At 51.0% G+C, this 18,323-nt stretch overlaps 1 protein-coding gene across 1 annotated transcript; it reads left to right on the top strand.

Moving 5' to 3' along the window:
• Positions 1-1,361: 1,361 nt before the first annotated feature.
• Positions 1,362-10,152, top strand: AMZ1 (archaelysin family metallopeptidase 1; the record flags this gene model as incomplete). The annotated part of the gene is made up of 6 exons (XM_082490559.1): positions 1,362-1,665; positions 2,315-2,482; positions 3,375-3,503; positions 3,844-4,007; positions 5,785-5,961; positions 9,583-10,152. 6 exons carry the CDS (start codon positions 1,362-1,364, stop codon positions 10,150-10,152), a joined length of 1,512 nt encoding a protein of 503 aa, XP_082346685.1.
• Positions 10,153-18,323: the final 8,171 nt, after the last annotated feature.

Below are 18,323 nucleotides of genomic sequence, written 5' to 3'. Positions count from 1 at the left end.
TGTTATAATGGTGATGGTCAGCAGCCGATACATTTGTTTATCCACGCAGAAAGCTTTCTGGGTTCTTTTAGGTTAGCATTAGCTTGGCTAATAGAAGATAATACTTCCTAGAAACCCCGTGCTTTTGTGTGTATATACCTGTGTATTTTTATTCTGCTGTGTACAGGTGGAGCACTTACCTGTGGTGGGCAGCTTTGCCCTAGGTACTTCTCCAAAATACTCTAGTTCTACTTGGCAGGATCTCCTTATAAAAAAAAATGACCGTCTTTGGAGAAATCCAGACGTAGGTTAGCCGTAGGGGTTGTGCTTTGTTTCCTCTTTTTCTTCCCTTTCTCCACGACATCTACTGGAATATCCATAAGTGCATAAACTGCAAATGGAAATAGGTTCTCGACTTCTGCAGCTTTGAACACGCTGACCTTAGAAAAAACCCCGAAGAGGATATTTCTGGACGCTCTGAATTAATTTCTTTCTGCTGCAGGCTTTCGTTTGCTCTTTATTTACCACTTTACATCATCACCAGTATTCTTGATGATAAGGTGGTGTGACATGAAGTTATTCATGAGGTGACACGATGGTGACGGGCCCGTACGTGTCTTGCTAGAGAGGCAGCACCACCAAACACAAGTCTCGCACAGCGTGTCCCACCTGTGGGTCAGGCTGGGCAAACCTTCCCACATCTTGCAGCCTGACAACGGCACTGTGAGGCGGCAGGTGCCCCGGGTCCATACCTACGAGGAAGGATTTAAAGCTGTTAAAGGAAATTGTCAACAGTGAACAGCTGCTTTCGTTGCTTTCAGCCAAGTCAGAAGTTTAGGCTTCTGATAGATAAAAAAAGACCAAGATCTACCTCTTCTTTCCTGCCATGGACCTTTTGCCTTGGAGACCTCCAAGGAGTGTGTTTTAGCTCAAGCAAAAAGGAGCTCCACCTTTCGACATCGTATGGGTGCAGCCAGTTGCACATCACACAGAGGTATTTCCCGTGTTAGTGGGACTTTGGGATGGAACACCAAAAAAAAAAAAAATATAATCAAACTATCTGATTTAATCCAGACATCCGGTAGCAATAATGGGGCTATGCATTCTTGAGCACCATCTACTGGTACATTGTCCATAAACCGGTGGCGTATACGCAGATGCGGAGCACGCTATAACAGCAACGCTCAGGTAGATGCCTACGGCTCCTGGCCAGCACTATGTACAGCATTTATAAGCTCCCAATGAAACCTCACAGCTGGGATCTTGGGGCAAACTGCTTTGAGAGCAAAGCGTGAGAAGGTTTCCGGGTCCCTCACGAGGCCACGTGCTGATGGCTGTGTCCCCTCCTGCAGGCAGTGCCACGGCCGGTGGGTCTCTCCGCGATGCTGCAGTGCAAACACGCTCAGGAATTCAGCTTCGGGCCCCGGGCTCTGAAGGACGCGCTGATCTCCACCAACCCAGCCCTGCAGGAGCTCTACGCCAAAGCTTTCTCCAGGGCGGAGAAGCTGTTCCTCTCCGAAGCCTACAACCCGCAGAGAACACTCTTCTGCACATTGCTCATCCGGACGGCTTTCGACTGGCTCCTCAGCCATCCTGATGCGCCCGAGGACTTTGAGACGTTCTATCATGCCATGCTGAGGAGGAAGCAGAACTTCTATCGAAAGCACATTTACCTGCAACCTATAGGTAACGCGGGCATCTTCACCGAGCCACCTGGAAAGATATGGGAGGGAGGTGGGTGGTCCTGAACACTACTAACATCCTTTTCTAAGGACTCACCTGCAAAATGCAGTTGCCATAGCAAAGATAAGTCTGTGATACCAAAGGCTCTGACGTGCCCCCAGTCCAGAGTCACAAGCCGTAGTGACAACCATCAGTAGACCTACCCTGTAAATGGCATTTGTGCCCCTGGGTGAGACTTGCTTTGAATACATGTATGCATACACACATACATATTTATCTACATGTAAAACTATGCTGAATAAACCGGCATTTCTGGAGCTCCATCCCTGACGGTTCATTAAAAACAGCCACTCGTTCCCACGTTAATCTTTCCGCACGGCTTCTTAAATAAGAGACAACCTTCCTAGCACATCTGCTCTGCTAATGAGAGAGCGCACTAATGCCTCGAGCCACCTCTCAGGAAGAGCCCCCTCTTCTCCTCCATATCTGTATAACCATCTAGAGCTGTTCGCCACCTTCCTGAGTAAGCAATTAACTCCAGAATGAACCAGTCTTCCTCTTCCCAGTAGCCGTGGCCAGCCCCACAGAACCCCTTCGGAGCGTACGGTTCACCCTGGCTTTAAGGAACTGATAATAGAGCTTCTCTTCTCAGACTTGATCGAAGGGCCTGCCGGGCTCTCGCTGCTGGATTCCCTCCAGAGCTGTGTCGAGTCTTTCTTCCTGGGTCTCCGCGTGAAGTGCCTTCCCTCCATCCCCATCTCTTCCATCCACTGCTGCTACCGCCACAGCCGGGACACGGACAGGGTGCAGCTTCACGCAGGTAAGGACCTGGGAGCGGGGAGCCCGTACGGACATCGGCTTGGCACGCGGGCACGAGCCCTCCCTTAGGAAATGCCTGAAATAGCCCTTCATTGCCTGAGCAGGGAGGGGATGAGGAAGGGAGTGAAAAGGGAGAAATCCTGTTCCCGTGGAAAACCCAGAACTTTGAGGCTGGAAACAGGAATAAAAAACAAAGTGACTTTCATCATATTTTCCTCTGCTGTTGGTATTTTTCAGTGCCATTATGTTTAGGTCCAGCTCTGCAAAGCGATGGGGTCGGCTCCGCGGGAAGGCACTGTTGATTTGGTGTAGTCTGAGCTCTCCCACCTCTTGCCCAGAGCCAAAGTAAATTCGTGGCCTGGGTGGTGCAGGTGTGGGGAACCCGCTGGCCTTTCATGGTAGGAAATTGGGGGTCAAGTGTCACACGGCTCCCCAGGGAGACGGGTTTGCCAGCTGCCAGACCGGCCCTGCACAAACACCCTCGTGGAACGGGCGGTTTGCAGTACCGCCGGCAGCATGTGCTCGGCACAGCCCCGGCGCTGCAGTGATGCGGCTGCTCCAGCTCAGGTCTGAAATGCCCGTAGGGAAATTCTTCTGCTTCCAGGGGCTGATTTCCGTGGGTTAGTACCGAATTCCCCTACATCTCCGCCCTTAGCTCTGCTTTGTTTTAACTCTGTGCGCGGGACCACTTCAGAAGTCAGGTCCTCTCATCCTTCCATTTGAAGGGATGTGCCACACCGCCGCGGTTCTCCATCCGAGATGCTGAACCCAGCAGCTCTGCCTGTCTGTGGCTTGGATTGCATCCTCCTTCCCGCTAACAGAAGAAATTCTGGCTCTTGCATGCCTTCTAGGGATGCTTTATTTCAATGAACTTCTCTCATGTATTTACCCAGATGGGATCCTGAATTTCCTGAAGAACAACAAGCCCATGGATGCCCTGTGTGTCCTTGGACTCACTCTGCTGGACCTTTACCCATGTGAGACCTGGAGCTTCACGTTCAGCAAATTCCTGCCAGGACAAGGTGGGATGGGTGTTCCATGATCTCCCAGAAAAGCGTGTGAATAAGGCAGCAGTGTACCGAAAGCCTTCCCTGGGAGACTGGAATAGCCAAATCTTATCCTTAACATTTTATTCGCTCCCTGATAAGAGGAACTAGTTTTTTCCCAATTTAAAATAAAGGGAGTCAGGGCTCCTGGTCCAGACAAAGGTAACTGAGGTCCTACAAACCTTTTGGGAATTGTGTCTCATCACACCCTGTGTGCTCAGCTGGACCCTGCTACAACAGCTTTCTTTTCATGATGCCTAATGAGAGACAGCCGTAAAAGAGCTGCTGCCTAACTTGTACGTGCCTCTCTTTACAGAAGTGGGAGTCTGCAGCTTTGCCAGATTTTCTGGGGATTTCCCCCAGGCAGGTTGTAGCAGCTTGAATCCACTCATGCAGAAGGAACGGTTATGCGAAGTCAGCAAGGAAAGCAGAGACCGGCCGTTGCCCTTCAGTGCCCAAGAGATGGTCCAGTGCTGTAAGGTAGGACCGGCAATCTCCCATATTTCTTGCCACGTAGGTTTAAATATTCCAAGCCTGGGCATAATCCGTGTCTCAGCCCAGTGAGGAAGGCATGAGACTCTGCTCCCAGAAGATGCAGGCAGTCACAGCTAAGCCCACACACTTAACGCGGTCCTAAAGAGCTTGTATTTTAGTGCACCGCATCGACAACTCTCACTCCCCTTGCCCCTCGAGCAAACTACAGCATCAGCTGTACAGGGGGACAACAGGACTTGCCTTACGGCGTGGAGCAGCACTGAGACAACCCCCTGCCCCGCTCCCGGCCTCGCGCTTGGGTAATCTGAGCGTTTCCTTGTCAGGCGATGCTCGTGCGGTAGGACCTGTTAGCTGACACAGTATTCGGAAGTTAATCAGAATATCTAGTGGAGTTGTGTGTTAACTAACGGATGGGTGGGAGGGGTGGACTGTGTCTTCCTCAGACACTGGTGTCCATAAGGAGAGAGGACGGTGTGCCAGACCTGCTTACACGCACGGGTGAGAAAAACACCAAAGACAAGTTTGCATGTGTATTTATATGCAGATGCCCTTAAACCCCATTCATCTCCAACACATCCTCTTCACCAGTGCTGTCCTCCCTCATCCCAGCGTCTCCCCCGTGCCCTCCTGCCAGCTCTGCTTCTCGCGTTTCTCCAAAGCTGGCTGACACAGAGCAGCCGCACCAACACCTTCGATGCCATTTCCCTCTGCCTCCCCTGGTATTTGCTCAGGATTTTCTAGTCTGAGGTCTCTTCCTGTAGTAATTTCAAACGATGTTAGGTGGCAACGGGAGGAGGAGAGGACTCCTCCAGCCTCAGCCTTTCCCCGCTTGGCCAGCTGACCCCAGCTTAGTTTTTGCTTTGGCACAAACGTTAAGAACGTCTGCTTTGGAAAGACCAGATCTGTTATTGCCAGTAGCTTCTTACAGATTTCTCTCATGGACTGGGCTGCTCTTTTCAGACCCCAGTGGGGCTGATTTTCCTCCTTAAAAAAACCCACAACACTACACTGTCCTTAAGGAAGAGAGTGACAGCAGCACCGCCCCAGAGCTCTGACCACGCTATCCACAGGGTCTTCCCCCATCCGCTTCTAAAAAACACACCCACCCCTCCTCCTCCACCATACACACAATGGTCGGGGCTGGAAGGGCCCTCTGGAGCTCCCCCAGTGCCACCCCCCGCCAGAGCAGGGGCACCTCCAGCAGTGGCACAGGACACGTCCAGGCGGGTTTGGAATGGCTCCGGAGGGGGAGACTCCCCCCCTCTCTGGGCAGCTGTGCCAGTGCTCTGCCGCCCACACAGGAGAGAAGTCCCTCCTCAGGTTGAGATGGAACTTCCTATGGTTACATTTGTGCCCGTTCCCTCTTGTCCCGTCACTGGGCACAGCTGAACAAAGACTGTTCCATCCCCCGGCACCCGCCCTTGACGGACTGATAAGCGTTGATACGATCCCCCCTCAGTCTTCTCTTCTCCAGACTGAAAAGCCCCACGTCCCTCAGCCTTTCCTCGTAAGAAAGATGCTCCAGTCCCCTCATCATCTTCATAGCCATCCCAATGTGGATGGTTGGATGGTGGGGTACCTGGGGAAGGAAGGAGCCACATTCCCCTTTCACCTGGGAAGAGCCCGTGCCGGGGCACTGCCAGGGCTGAGCGGGGCACTGGTTGCACTGTGGGGGAGTGGGGAAAGTGGAAGAGCAGAGGAGGAGGGGGCAGCGGAAGCGGGAGTGACCATGTTGCTCCCGCGATGTTTGCTTTCCCAAAAGGTGACCTGTCATGAGATCTGCCACCTGATGGGGCTGGGGACCTGCCGCTGGCTGCAGTGCATCATGCAGGGCGCCCTGAGCCTGGACGAGGCCCTGCTGCGGCCCCTGGAGCCGTGTCCCATCTGCCTTCGGAAGCTGCAGCACGTCGTGGGCTTCAAACTCGTGGAGCGCTACCGGGTGAGAGACAGACCCACCAGCCCTTCCCGGAGCAAGGGGACAGGGCCGGGAGCAGACGGGCTCACCCCAAACCACAGCACTAAGTGCGCTGTAGCGGCGTGTTAAACACAGGCGCTGCTCTTGGTATAATGCACCTAATAATCTTACACCTAAATTGGGGAGGGTGTTGTACGCGTGGGCTGTGACTGACAGAGCACTTGACACAAGCTCTAGAGCTTTGGGCTGTTCACAACTACTACATTTTTGGGATACTCCCAAAAACGAGGCAGGGAGGGCAGGCAGATTCCAAGGCAGAGGGGCAGTGAGAGCAGAGCAGTTTCCACATCCATGTCCTTTCCTACGGGCCACCGTGGTTTTCTGCTGGTAACAGGGAGAAAATACTAGGCAGGTACTTTGTTGTAGTTCCTCTGTTTAAAGATATGAGAGAGGATCCCAAATGATTACTCCCTTTTAAGTGGAGATCCCAGACCCGTCTCTTGCCTCTTCTCTCCCTCCCACAGAACTGCTAACACCACATTTAGACAGCATCAGGAACAGTGCTAAGACAGCCGTAGCTCTAGACAGAGTTTTCCACCTCTGTAGCCTAAAAAGCAGGATTCAGTAGCTGGAAGGCTGGTGGAATGTAAATAACGCCACATTCTCACTCAGTACCCTGTCTTCTCCCTGATTACAATTCCTGTCTGACACACGTCGTATTGAGGGGCAGGATTTTCCGCGGCTGCCTAGTTTAAAGCCTGTGGGTTATATTTGTAACAAGATGTGTGCAGAATGAGAAGGGGGACGCCTGCAGTTCCGTCCAGCTTGGAATCAGACGCACGGCAAAGCACTTTGGGGGGAAACGCGCTTGTGTGGTTCCGCCGCTGGTCTGCGTGTCCGCGGTGGTGTCAGACCCGTCCCGGACTCCGCGGCTCTGCGGTCCCTGCTGCTGTCTGAGAGGTGCCTAAATTGCCCAGACAGAGCACCGGAGGGACAAACTCTGGTTTATTCAAACACCCGCCCTGTCGGCGTCCAGCTATTGCTTTCTCCAAGAGAACCGCCACCTACACGAGGCTTTTCTAGAAACATTTTTTGCCTTTACACCTGCAGTAAATGCTGTAATTGGCTCAGCATCCCCTGGCGACAACGAACACAAGCCTGAAGAGAGGAGACACTTGCCAAACGTCGCATCTGCTTCCTTGACAGGGAAAAGCTCAGCTAGATGCAGTACGAGCTGGTATAAGACAGTCGCGATAATCTCTGTAAGAGGCTTTGCTAGAGCAGTGGGAGGAAACATAAATGCCAGAGATGAATTAAATCATTAAGGGACCTGACAGAAGAGAGCACAAAGCGTTTGGGGCGCTATCAGACAGCAAAGTTACTTGCTAAGCATGTTTTGAGAGGTGGCCGTTGGCCAAAGTGCAAGTCTGAAGCCACATTTCCCCTTGGACAGCTAGCACCACCCCCCCCACCCCCCCCCCCCCCATAACAGCCCCAGACACCCCCAATAAACACAGGGAACACCGGACACAAGGCTGTTCCTCGCCAGGAGCGGGTAATGCCGCCGAAGTGGGTGGCTGAGACAAGGCTACGGGCAGAAGAGCACGTGGGGCAGGAAGCCAGTCCTTCCGCAGGAGGAAGAGCCCCTCGTTTTATTTATCCGAGTCGCACTCAGTAACACCACAGCTGCTTATTCCAGCCTGAGTCACCTCGGAGACCGAAAGCACATCCCTTCTTGTGGCGTTTCCCCACCACAACCAGTGTTCCACCTGCTGCTCCCGCGGCATCCCAGGCTGTTCTGCGCCGAGCGCCTGGGTTCGGTTGCGGTGGCCACGCTGCAGGAGAAACCAGAGCTCGAGCTGCTCTGAGGGGTTGGGTCAGCTCCGTCCTCGCCGCGATGGTAACGGCAGCGTCTGCTCTCGGGCACAGTGTGGACACTGCTGTGGTGGAGGGGTTTGAAGAACTTCCAGCCCCAAACCTGGAGCCCCTTGAGGTGTCAGACAACAGGTTTCATTCTTAGTGACTTACCTGGGGAGGGCACCCACTTCAAATGCTCCCGCCTGCAGGTAAGCTAAAACCCCAAAGAGGTTATCCCCTTCTCGTTACATATGAGAACATAAAAAGAGGCTGCAGCCCCACAAACCTTTCCCAAATTTGAATCAATAAACCACCCAGAGGGCGTGAGGCAGGAAAGATTTTTGGGTTTTGGTAGCGATCGTGAGTCAATCACCCCCTCCTTTTGCCTTAAATAATCCAGAAATACTCTTTGACCATCCTCATCTCCGCAGCTTTTTCTCTTCTTGGGAATCGGGCTAAGTAGCAGTTGTGATTCCTTCCCAGATTCACTACTCTCGAGAATGTTAAGAGACATTATGAAATCATGGGCTGGTAGCTTTGCTGTCCCCTTCCCTGCTCCGGCTCCTATTGCAGCTTCTGGCGCCTTCTTTGTTTTTTCAACCCGGAGGGAGGGAAGGGCTATTGGAGGTGGGATGAGGCAGGAGAGAAGTTGCCCCTTCCCCCAGCGGGAGGGGGCAGGGTGGGCTAACTTCGCTGAAAGACTCCCTTTTATTCTTGTATGAAGTTCTTCCCCGAGGCTTCATGCACAGACTGAAACGAGAAACGGGGCCGCTTTCTCCCACCCGCTCAATTCAAGCTCTGTATCCTTTCTGTCGCTCGCCTGGAGAGAGAGCAGTAGCGGAGGGCAGGGGAGGGAGCGGGGGGCTGCGCAGGGCTGGAAGCCCCCTGCCCTGCTCAAACACCACGGCTCACCCTGCGCTGGGCACGCACGGACCCCGCGCAGCGACCCGCGTCTCAGACGGATGCCCACCTGGCGATTCCCAAAGCAACCGCAGGGCTTCGCTAAGGTATCGGCTGGGAGCTGCGGAAAGTAAAGATGAGGGCAGAGGTCACAAAGCTGTGAAAAAGCTGAAAAACACACAAACCCCCCCACACGTGCCAACACGGCAGACAAGGAGATCACCTGTTAACCGAGGAGATCACCTTTTACCCAGTGACGACTGGAGTGCTGTGATTCATTCCCCAAAGCATAAGGAATAAATGTGCCAGAAGCAGCCCCTTATATGCCCCGTTGTAGCATTTAATATTTAAAAAGGAAATTGTCTCAGACATTTTCCTTTCATTAATTCTTTCCTGGAGCCCGGCCTTCCCACTTGTGCATTTCAGCTCAAGAGGGGAAGAGCTATTCTTAGGAATAAAATGCACGTTACCACGGGAGTTAACACCACAATGAAACGAGATTCTTCCCCGCTATCTCAGGAGCTTTTATAATGACACAGCTTTCTCTAGAGAGGCACCAGTCTGGCTCTCACAGGGACCATATCCACACAGGGAGGAGTGAATTTGTGCCGTTTTTCTCCTACCATCTTTCAATACTAAGACAGACACAGTCCACATCTGACTGGGGGCAGAGCTGCCACAGATGCCGACTCCAAGCAAACGAGGCAAGAGAAAGCCCCTGCCCTGTAAGGTATCCGCCAGCGGTCTGAACCCACCTTCTGGCAGAGAGGACCACAGCTTCTGGAGCTGAGCCACCCAAGATGGACAGGTTTACCTGACAAACGCTGGGAAAAGTGTACCTGTTTTCTCCTGTTCTCTAACGTGAAACCTTTTCTCCTCTCACCACAGAAACTCTACGCTTGGACACAGACCGTGTTGTCCACGTGGCCAAGGCAAGAGTCAGCAGACCTGTCCGCCTCGGAGGACATCCTTCCATTCAGCTCGGACTCTGGGATGTGCTGCGAGAACGACTCCGAGGCGGTGACCTCCTTGTCCGAGCCGCTGACCCCAGACACCTGCAGCCAGGCCCTCTCCATCGGCCAGGAGCTGGAACAGGACGAGCGTTTGTGTTCGCTGGTGGAGGCGCAGAGCCAGCCCCAGCTCGCCGGGCCCACCAAGTCCACAGACGTCATTAAAGATTACGAACTGTGGCTGGAGACGTGCATTGCTGCCCTGGAGAGGAACGTCTCCGAGGAGGAACTGGCTCAAGTGGACAAGGCGGTGGATGCCCTGGCTAAGTGGGAAATGTTTACAGGACAACTGCCTGCTATGAAGAAGGACCTACCCTTTGTGAGGGACAACACCGGGCTACGGAAAGTTCTCGGAGACAAATTTTCTTCCTTGCGGAGGAAACTGAGTTCCAGAAAACTGTCCAAAGGGGAATCGTCCCCTCATCGTTGGCGGTGGGAGGAAAATTAAACTGGGTCTGCCTTGGGTCGGGCCAGCTTCGCTCCCACAGCTTTGGTGACGTCACTGCCCTGCTTCTGACCTTTCCCACCACAAGTTGTTGCTGTCAGAGAGAAACAGCAACTCCCCACGGGAATAAAAGGTGTTTCTTTTTTTCTGAGATTGCTAACATGTTTCTGATGTGATCAGTTCTTCTCTAAGGGTTTTTCCCGTGCCGGTCTAAGCAACGGCACGACTCCAAACCCACACTCAAGTCCTACATAGGCACTTGGATTTTCTTGCCATATTTCATTTGGTCTGAAGTCTGCCAGGAAGAGGTCCATACTAAACACTACACACGCTCACGCAGAAGCTCGGGCCACCGGAACGACCAGATGCAAATTAAACCAGGGCAGCTCTCCCGTACACAGAGCTCTCCTCTGCTTCGCGTTTCGGTCTGAAGCACAGATTATATTTCTCCCTCTCCTCCCCCCCACCCCATACCAAATGTCCATCTCTATTCTGGTCGCTGCCCCATCAGCTGGAGGTTGTGCTGAGCACAGGAGCCCACCAGAGACTGACAGACTCATGCTGTGGGTAGGGGTGGTGGTGGGGAAGAGATGGAGGAGGACGGGCCCAGAGTGAGTGAGTAGAGCAGAAAGATCCCTGGCCGCTCATCTGCCATAAAGAACAGTGGGACGACTGTCTTTTGGCGGACACTCAAGGGGATCTCCAGAGCTGCTTCGGTTCAAAGCAAGCCAGGCTTGGAGCCGCGAGCTCTAACCGCTCACATCCTCTGCAGACTGGCACAGGAGAGAAATCCTTTGAAAACATTCACGCGCTCACCGATTATTAACTTAAAGGGGGAACTACACGAGCATTCCTCTCCTGCTGCCTTGAGAAGTGCACAGCCTGGCCCTTCCCCTCCTCTCCGCTCCCTAAGTCACCCACTGAGCAGGAGCGGGTGCTGTGCCGGCACCGGCGCTGCGGAGCCTGCCCGCCCCGCGCCGGGGCATGCCCTTCTCCTCCCGCTATTTATAGATGGAGCTCAAGGGGATGAGGGGTTTTCGAGCTCTGCAACGGCAGCACGCCGGGGGAAGGCTGACCCTCTCCACCCCCAGCTCACGCAGCCCTCGGCACTGACAGCGCACGCTGCAGCTCACAGCCGCGTGGCCACGCTCCGGATTTCTCCCGTCTAACACCACCGGCAGGTAGGACCAGGCCCAGTTCAGCCGGGAGGAGCGAGAGGATGTTTCCCCAGGAGGAGCCGACAGCTTTGGCTTTTCTGAGCGCTTGTCCTGCGCGCTTTGAGGGCCTCAAACCATGCGGTAACCCTGCAATGCATTTTTTGGAGCGGGAAGGGAGATGATCCGTGGAAGACATTCAGGAAAAAGCTTGAGATTTACTCGTGCAGGTGAGCAGAAGAGATGATCTCATAATAAATTCAACCGGATTCCAGAAACACAAGCGACTTCACATCCGCATGATTGATAACAGGGCGAAAAAGGGAGTTCTGGCTTCGGCACCGATGACGGCAATTCCTGGAAGCGTTTTTTCCAGGCTGGGCGCCTGGACCGGGCGCAGGCGCAGTGCGGTGGAGCCGCTGCTGCCGCCCTCTCCTGGCAGCCTCAAAGGCGATGGGGTTCTCATCCAAAACATTCTTCCCAGCAGCAGAAATTTTCCAAACAAATCCTGCTTGAATTACAAATCCATGTACTGACCCCATACTTGCTCAGATTTACTATTTTAAGTAAGAGATTACTTTTTGTTCAGCCTCGTTTGCTCTTACTCCAGTCTGTACTGAATCATTAGGCTGAACTTCAGAAACTTTCCAGAGAGACGTCATAAACTTGGGGCGACAATATTGCCTAAGGGAAAGAGGCAGCTTTTTATCGCAACAAAGTCCAAAGACAACCGAGAAAAGGGGTGGCACAGAAACAATTTGGACTGCTGGCAGAAGCCGCAGATGGGAAACTCCCTCCTTGGCTTAGAGACTCACATTGGCTCCGCTGTGAAAGCCCGAGTTTCTGCTGTGAAAGCCCGAGTTTCTGCTGAAGAGCTCTTGCTTACCAATAACAGATGTTTTTGCCACTGTCACTGACAGAACCACCACTCAGCTTGTCCAGAGGTGCTCCAGGTAGGCAGTAAATGAGCACGGCAACTCGGAGCTTCACCTACCTGCGTGGGCAGCTCCGCAGGGCCCACAGGCAGCGTGCAACTTCGCAGGGAAAGGCAGAAAGTGGCCGAATACACTTTTAAGCCCTTACGCAGCTGGAGGGGAGAAGGTCCATGCACTATGACGCCACAGGTTTTTGCTCACGCAAAGACGTTCCCGCAGAGGTGGCTACTCTCCGCATCAGCAAAGGTTTCCAGTGCTGCTGCTCTACGTAACAGCACCGCACAACATTTCGTTCGCAGGGTCTGTAAGTGCTTTGCACTTACACTACAGCGGTGTAGGAGGCAGCCTGGGTCAGAGAGGAATAAAACGACCGGCCAAGGTTATGCAGAAAATCAAGGTTATAATCAAGACTAAAGCACAAAGGTGTAATTCCCGTTCTTCTCTGCACGTACCAGAGTTGTAGAGGGGCAGAAACCAGCTGAGAGAGGAATTAGAAGCAAAACAAATTGAAGGTAAGCCCCTAAATAAGATTTCCTGCATTTTAAGCAGCAGCCATGCTGTCAAAGCAGGTTTCTGGGGAGATACTTGGAAGGGTGTGGGAACAGCAGCGTAACTTGCAGCGAGTAACCTGCCCAGTAAACTGTGGAACAGAAATACAGGCGAGACTTCAGAGTCATTTTAGAAGGTCAAGCCACGGACCAGCCATCAGCAAGACACCGCAGGGTACTCTCTGTATAAATTGCACACCCAGAAGTTACTTGCAACTCAGCAGCCGAGATCAGAGAGTTGGTTACAGATGGTTGAGGAACAGAGTTTCACCGTGTAGCAGTGGGCAGGAGAACCCGGGTATTCGCTGTGCAGCGCTGCAGAGGCAGCTTGGAGAGCCTTCTGCAGGAAGGCGGGCAGGGAAAGGAGCGGGTCACCCAGATGGGAAAGGCGCCGCGTCCCAGCCCCAGCCTGCCACTGAGCTGCCCTGGGCACGGCAGGGGGCTCCGGCCGGCAGCCGCCCCCCCCCAGCTCCAGGAAGGCAGTGCTGCCCTTTCTCTGCCTCGTCACCTGCGGGTGCCGTGTTGATGACCTAGATGATGGTAGATGATCTAGAAATGAGCTCTGCATGTGACCTGGCTGTTGCCTTCAGGAGATGCCCCAGCAGAACCGGGTAGCTCCTTCCCGAATCTCTCACATACCGACCCCCAAGGCAATGGTACAACACAGATTCACATTAGACTCATCTGGCTCAGAACACCCCCCAAACCACACCATCTTGTGGCTACCTAGAGCATCCTCCACAATCACAAAGTAACTCCAGCCATACCCTTTCTGCCCTAAGCTCAAGGATACTGGTTTTGAAGCAACTTCTAAAGTCTATAATCCTGAACAGAGCAGAAAACAGAGTCTTTTAATAGCTTTACGAGCTCATAAAGACAAACATCTTCTCCCAAGAATAAACAGGCAGAACATTCCACTCCTACTCTTAAAACAAGAAGCTGCTGTAATTGAAGGGAGTGGGGGTACAATGCAACTGTCCAAGGAAAATAACATTTTAAAAATCCAAACCCAAGAAAAGTCCCCCCAGATTCTTTGCTAGTTAGGGGTGAAATTGCCTACAACAGCTTGTAGCGGTGGGAGAGGAGAAACAAACATCTCCATAGACATTTCATTAGCAGCATCCAGCACTGTCTGACGTAACAGTGGACATGACCACCTCCCTCCCCTAAAAACGGGACTTTAAAGTCAGTTTCTGCTGTGCAAAATTGAGGCTTTAAAGGAAAGCTACTTTTTGTTAAAATTCCTGAACGCTCTTCCTAATAACTCTTCTTCCCTTAACACCATGCAGCTTCCCAAGGTGCTGGTCAGTCTCGGGGAGAGGGGCCAGAGATAGGATAATTTCTGTTAGTAACTGAATAAACTTCCTCCCAGGTCTGTACAGGACAACGAGATACCAGATTGGGGCTGGAAACCACAGGGATTTGGTTTCTCTTCTCAAAGAGCTGTAATGAATACTTAAATATTACTATACCCACCCCAAACCTGATGCCTTGTACACTTCAGCAGAAGCACAAAGCCACACAGCTCTGCCTGCTTTGCACTTCAGAGAAGCTGCTCCCTGGGGAAATAGCCATATTTTCCCTTTTATCTTCAGAGCACTGGATTATTGAAACTGCAGAAGCGATGCTCTAGTAACAGGTTGCCATGCTGAGCTGGGGAAAGAGAATTCAAAGTTTACGCATTGAGTTTAGGCTCTCCCCAGCACTTATCGGCACCGAAGAGACAAACTTACCCGCAGAACCGACCGCTTCAGCCCCTGTTCTCATGGGGCAACACCTGTGCAGCTGAATTACAAAGGGGACATTCGCTGTACGAAGTGGGATGGATTGAAATGCAGACTTAGTGTCACTAAGACACCCTGATTCAATCCTCCCACTGCCTTCCAAACAAAAAGTTTAAACGCCACTGAAATCGGTGCGGCTTAAGGACCTGCTCACGCCTGCTGCCGAGGGAAGGACCGAGCTCGGGGAGGCGCTCCAGTGACAACGCGCTTGTTTTGATTACAGCTTTGGGGATTCAGCAATTCAGGCATCAGAGAAACTCCAGCAAAACAAACCAACCAAACCCCCACCAGCTTTGGAGCAGCCAAATGTGACAATTTAAACCAACCCCCCTCCTTGTCTGCTGGTCAAGCGTCTCAACAGCCCGGCACGGCCCCGCTGCAACGCCCACGTCTTCCCGCAGATACCGCCAGAAAGAGCATCTCTTGCTCCAGTGAGAAACCAGTTAAACTTGTTCTATATGCTGTCTTGTAGGGCTGGAATTCACAGGAATATTTTGGCTGAGAAAAGGGCTAATTTGCTTTCACAGAGCTGACCAAAGAGCTCACTTGGAGCTGCTGCGGGTCTGAGAGCTTTCCAGATCAGAAGGTACATGATCACACCTGTTAGCGCGTACTGAATTTGCAATTCATCTGTCCTCATTTTCAGAGATGCTCAACACCGACAATACACATTGTTACCTGAAAGTGCTCAGCACCCCCACGGGAAAAATCAGCCATTCCCAAAAGCTTGACATAGCTGAGGACCCAACATTTCCAATGATTAGTAAAAAGGACAAACAATGTCCATGAAGCGTCTCAAACTGTGTACCTGCCAGTGTAATCGATTACGCATTAACAGTTCACACAAGAAACGATTAAGGCTTGCCACAAAAATCTGCCAGACACGACCTTTCGAAGTACAAGCGAGGAAAGGTTAACGACATTCCTACAGACTGGAGCTCAAGTTCTGGCAGAAGGAGTTGGTGCCAGGACGGCAGTGCTGCCAGATGGGGGTACCAACGACTCTCCAAAAAGCAATGACTGCACTGCCGTAGACGATACCACGGCACACGAGTGAGTGCCACAGAGGGGACTGCCGCTGGAAAAGAAGCAGTATAGTTCCTATACAACTACCTGAAAGGAGGGCGTAGAGAGGTGGGGGCTGACCTCTTCTCCCTGGTGACAAGTGATAGGACGAGAGTAAACGGGTTCAAGTTACACCAGGGGAGGTTTAGATTGCATATTAGGAAAAATTTTTTTCACTGAAAGGGTTATCAACATTGGAAGAGGCTGCCCAGGGATGGGGTGGATTTGCCATCCCTGGAGGTGTTTAGAAAAAGGATAGACGTGGTACTTGGGGACATGGTTTAGAAGTGGTTTTGTCAGGGTAGGGTAATGGTTGGACTTGATGATCTTAAAGGTCCCGTCCAACCTCAGCAATTCTGCAATTTTATAGCTATTATCAGATGCTACACAGTGGAGGCGGAACCTCTAACAGGCTTAATTACCTTCTCCTGCTTAAAAAACATAAGCACAAACTCTAGCTGTGTCTCCCCTTTCACCTCCCATCAGTTCCAATGTCTAACCCCGCAACTGAAATGCCACAGGCGAATGAGTTGGAAGTTTTATGCAGGTTAATGTTTCACCAGCCCTCAACTCCTGGGCATGCTCAGGAAGAATGATTCAGACCAGAACTGGAGAGTTGAGAGATGCGTAAAGATTACAGACCAAGATTTTATTGCATGACAGCTGGAGTTTCATGCAGTTCACGCTGTAACGTATTCAAGAAGCGGTTCTCTTGCAGAAAATTTTGAATAAAGCAAAAAATGTCACTCTAGACTATGTTGAAAGATAAAACCCACAAAGAACAGTATAACAAGTCAAGTTTTAATAGATTTATAAAATTCATATATACAAAACAGTAAACTAAGTCACCAAAGCTATAAAATACACTTTTTACACATCACAATATAATTGTATCTAGTACACAGTTTTCATAAATTGAAACTATTACAGCAAGTAGCTGCTTCTATCGTGGATGCTGTTTTGGTGCTAGAAAGACACTTATGTGAGCAGTCTGGAACTGTGCTTTTACTTTATGCATTTTTCACCTTCTTTTAGTTCGTCACTGTTTTTAAAGTACTTTCCTGTGAATTGTTAGAAAATTAAGGCTAAACTCAGGCCTTTCTTGCCCAATGCAGTGAACTGGTTTAAAAAAAGAATGATATTGCATAGTATGTGTGTTACAATGCATAGGCACCAGAGAGCAAGTAAATTGCAGAATAAAAGATAACATTAATTGGCTTCCTAGCTACATGATTGTGTCAACAAGATAACTTTGTGTTTTGTCAGTTTGCTTTCATACATACTGATTCCATAAACAAGACAACTCATCACAAGAGCAATAAATACTAGCCATTTTGTTAAGTGGAGTCTCCAGAAATACTGTTTGACAGGTATCATCGGTTCAAGCTCATTACGCATTCCAGTTAACGAAACCCGTTCACTGGAAAACCGCTCATTATCCTAAAGGCAGTTAACGGCTTCAATGCGAATGGGAGTTTGAACACGTTTTCAAACTTCAGCCCACCAAGCACGCTTTCCAAGTCTTGTGAACTACCAAAAGATCATTTCTCTTCCACATCCCCCTTCTCCCTGCTGTCTTCTCTCAGCTTTTGCGCCCAACCACCTGCACACGAGCTCAGCACGAGACTGACGGGAAGGACTAGCAGAGAAGCAGCACTACTCAAAGAAATCTGTTATTTCCCTCATAAGATGCTCTTTCTCGGGTCCTACTCATCCAAAAATTTTGCTCTCCACCAGTTACAGGTTTTATTCAAATAACGGAAACAGTTTCTCACCTAGCCCTTCCCCCGAAACACTTCCCATGCTCTGATATCTTGAAGAAAGTGTAAGTAGCTGTTAGAAAGGAGTAAGATGCACCGTCTGGCCAGAGATCTGCATACCGCGTTTTAGTAGCAATTGAGTTTTAGCGCTCAGTTACGAACAGAGGAAGAGAGATTTACCGTGGAAGGGTGTGCAGCTACAGCCGCTTGCCAGCCCGCTGCTGCTAATTCACAGCCAAAAGCCCTCTGGAGTCACTCAAAGCTTTTGGGGTCAATGCAGATGGCATTTACCTTCAATACAGCTAGTCTTCAAGCACCATCAGCTTTTGGGATCTGTTTAGAAAATAGCTCCCCTCTCTCGCTCCCTTCCAACATACTTTGGCTTTTTTACCAGAATGCCCACCTTGGAAGTCAGTGCTGCTCTTTTTTTCCCCCTCTCTGACTGCGAATATTTTCACATCGGACAGAAGATATGACCTTCGGATGTCCGCCAAGAGCTAGGTTGTGACACAGCCAGGCACAGAATCACTAGCACTGACAATCGAGTACCTCCATACTCCCCACCCAATAAGAAAACAAGCATATCGACACATAGACAAACTTCAACACCGCTTTCCAAATGCCATTAGAAAGATAAAAACGTTAAGAATCAAGCTAAACCGTCCAACCACCAAGATGAGCAAAGACAGAGCGTCACCTGGTCAGCAGAGCAGCAGTGTCAGCTCCAAATATCCTGGCTTTACTCATTTCCATCTATGTAAAAGAGATTAGTGTTAAAACAAAGAAGTGCCCACTTCACAGCACAAAGCAGAGATCACCCCAGCTAATTACAAAACAGGTAATATTAAAAAGCACTAGGTCTTGTATTGTCTTGCCAATTACTTCCTCGCTAGGCTAGACAGCCCGCGGCTAGAAGCGCGTGGAGTCA

Source organism: Vanellus vanellus, assembly GCF_965231255.1.
Source record: "Vanellus vanellus genome assembly, chromosome: 14".
Classification (NCBI taxonomy): Eukaryota; Metazoa; Chordata; class Aves; order Charadriiformes; family Charadriidae; genus Vanellus; species Vanellus vanellus.
The sequence above is the reverse complement of the archived record's forward strand: the minus strand, read 5'-3'. Positions and strand labels throughout refer to the sequence as shown.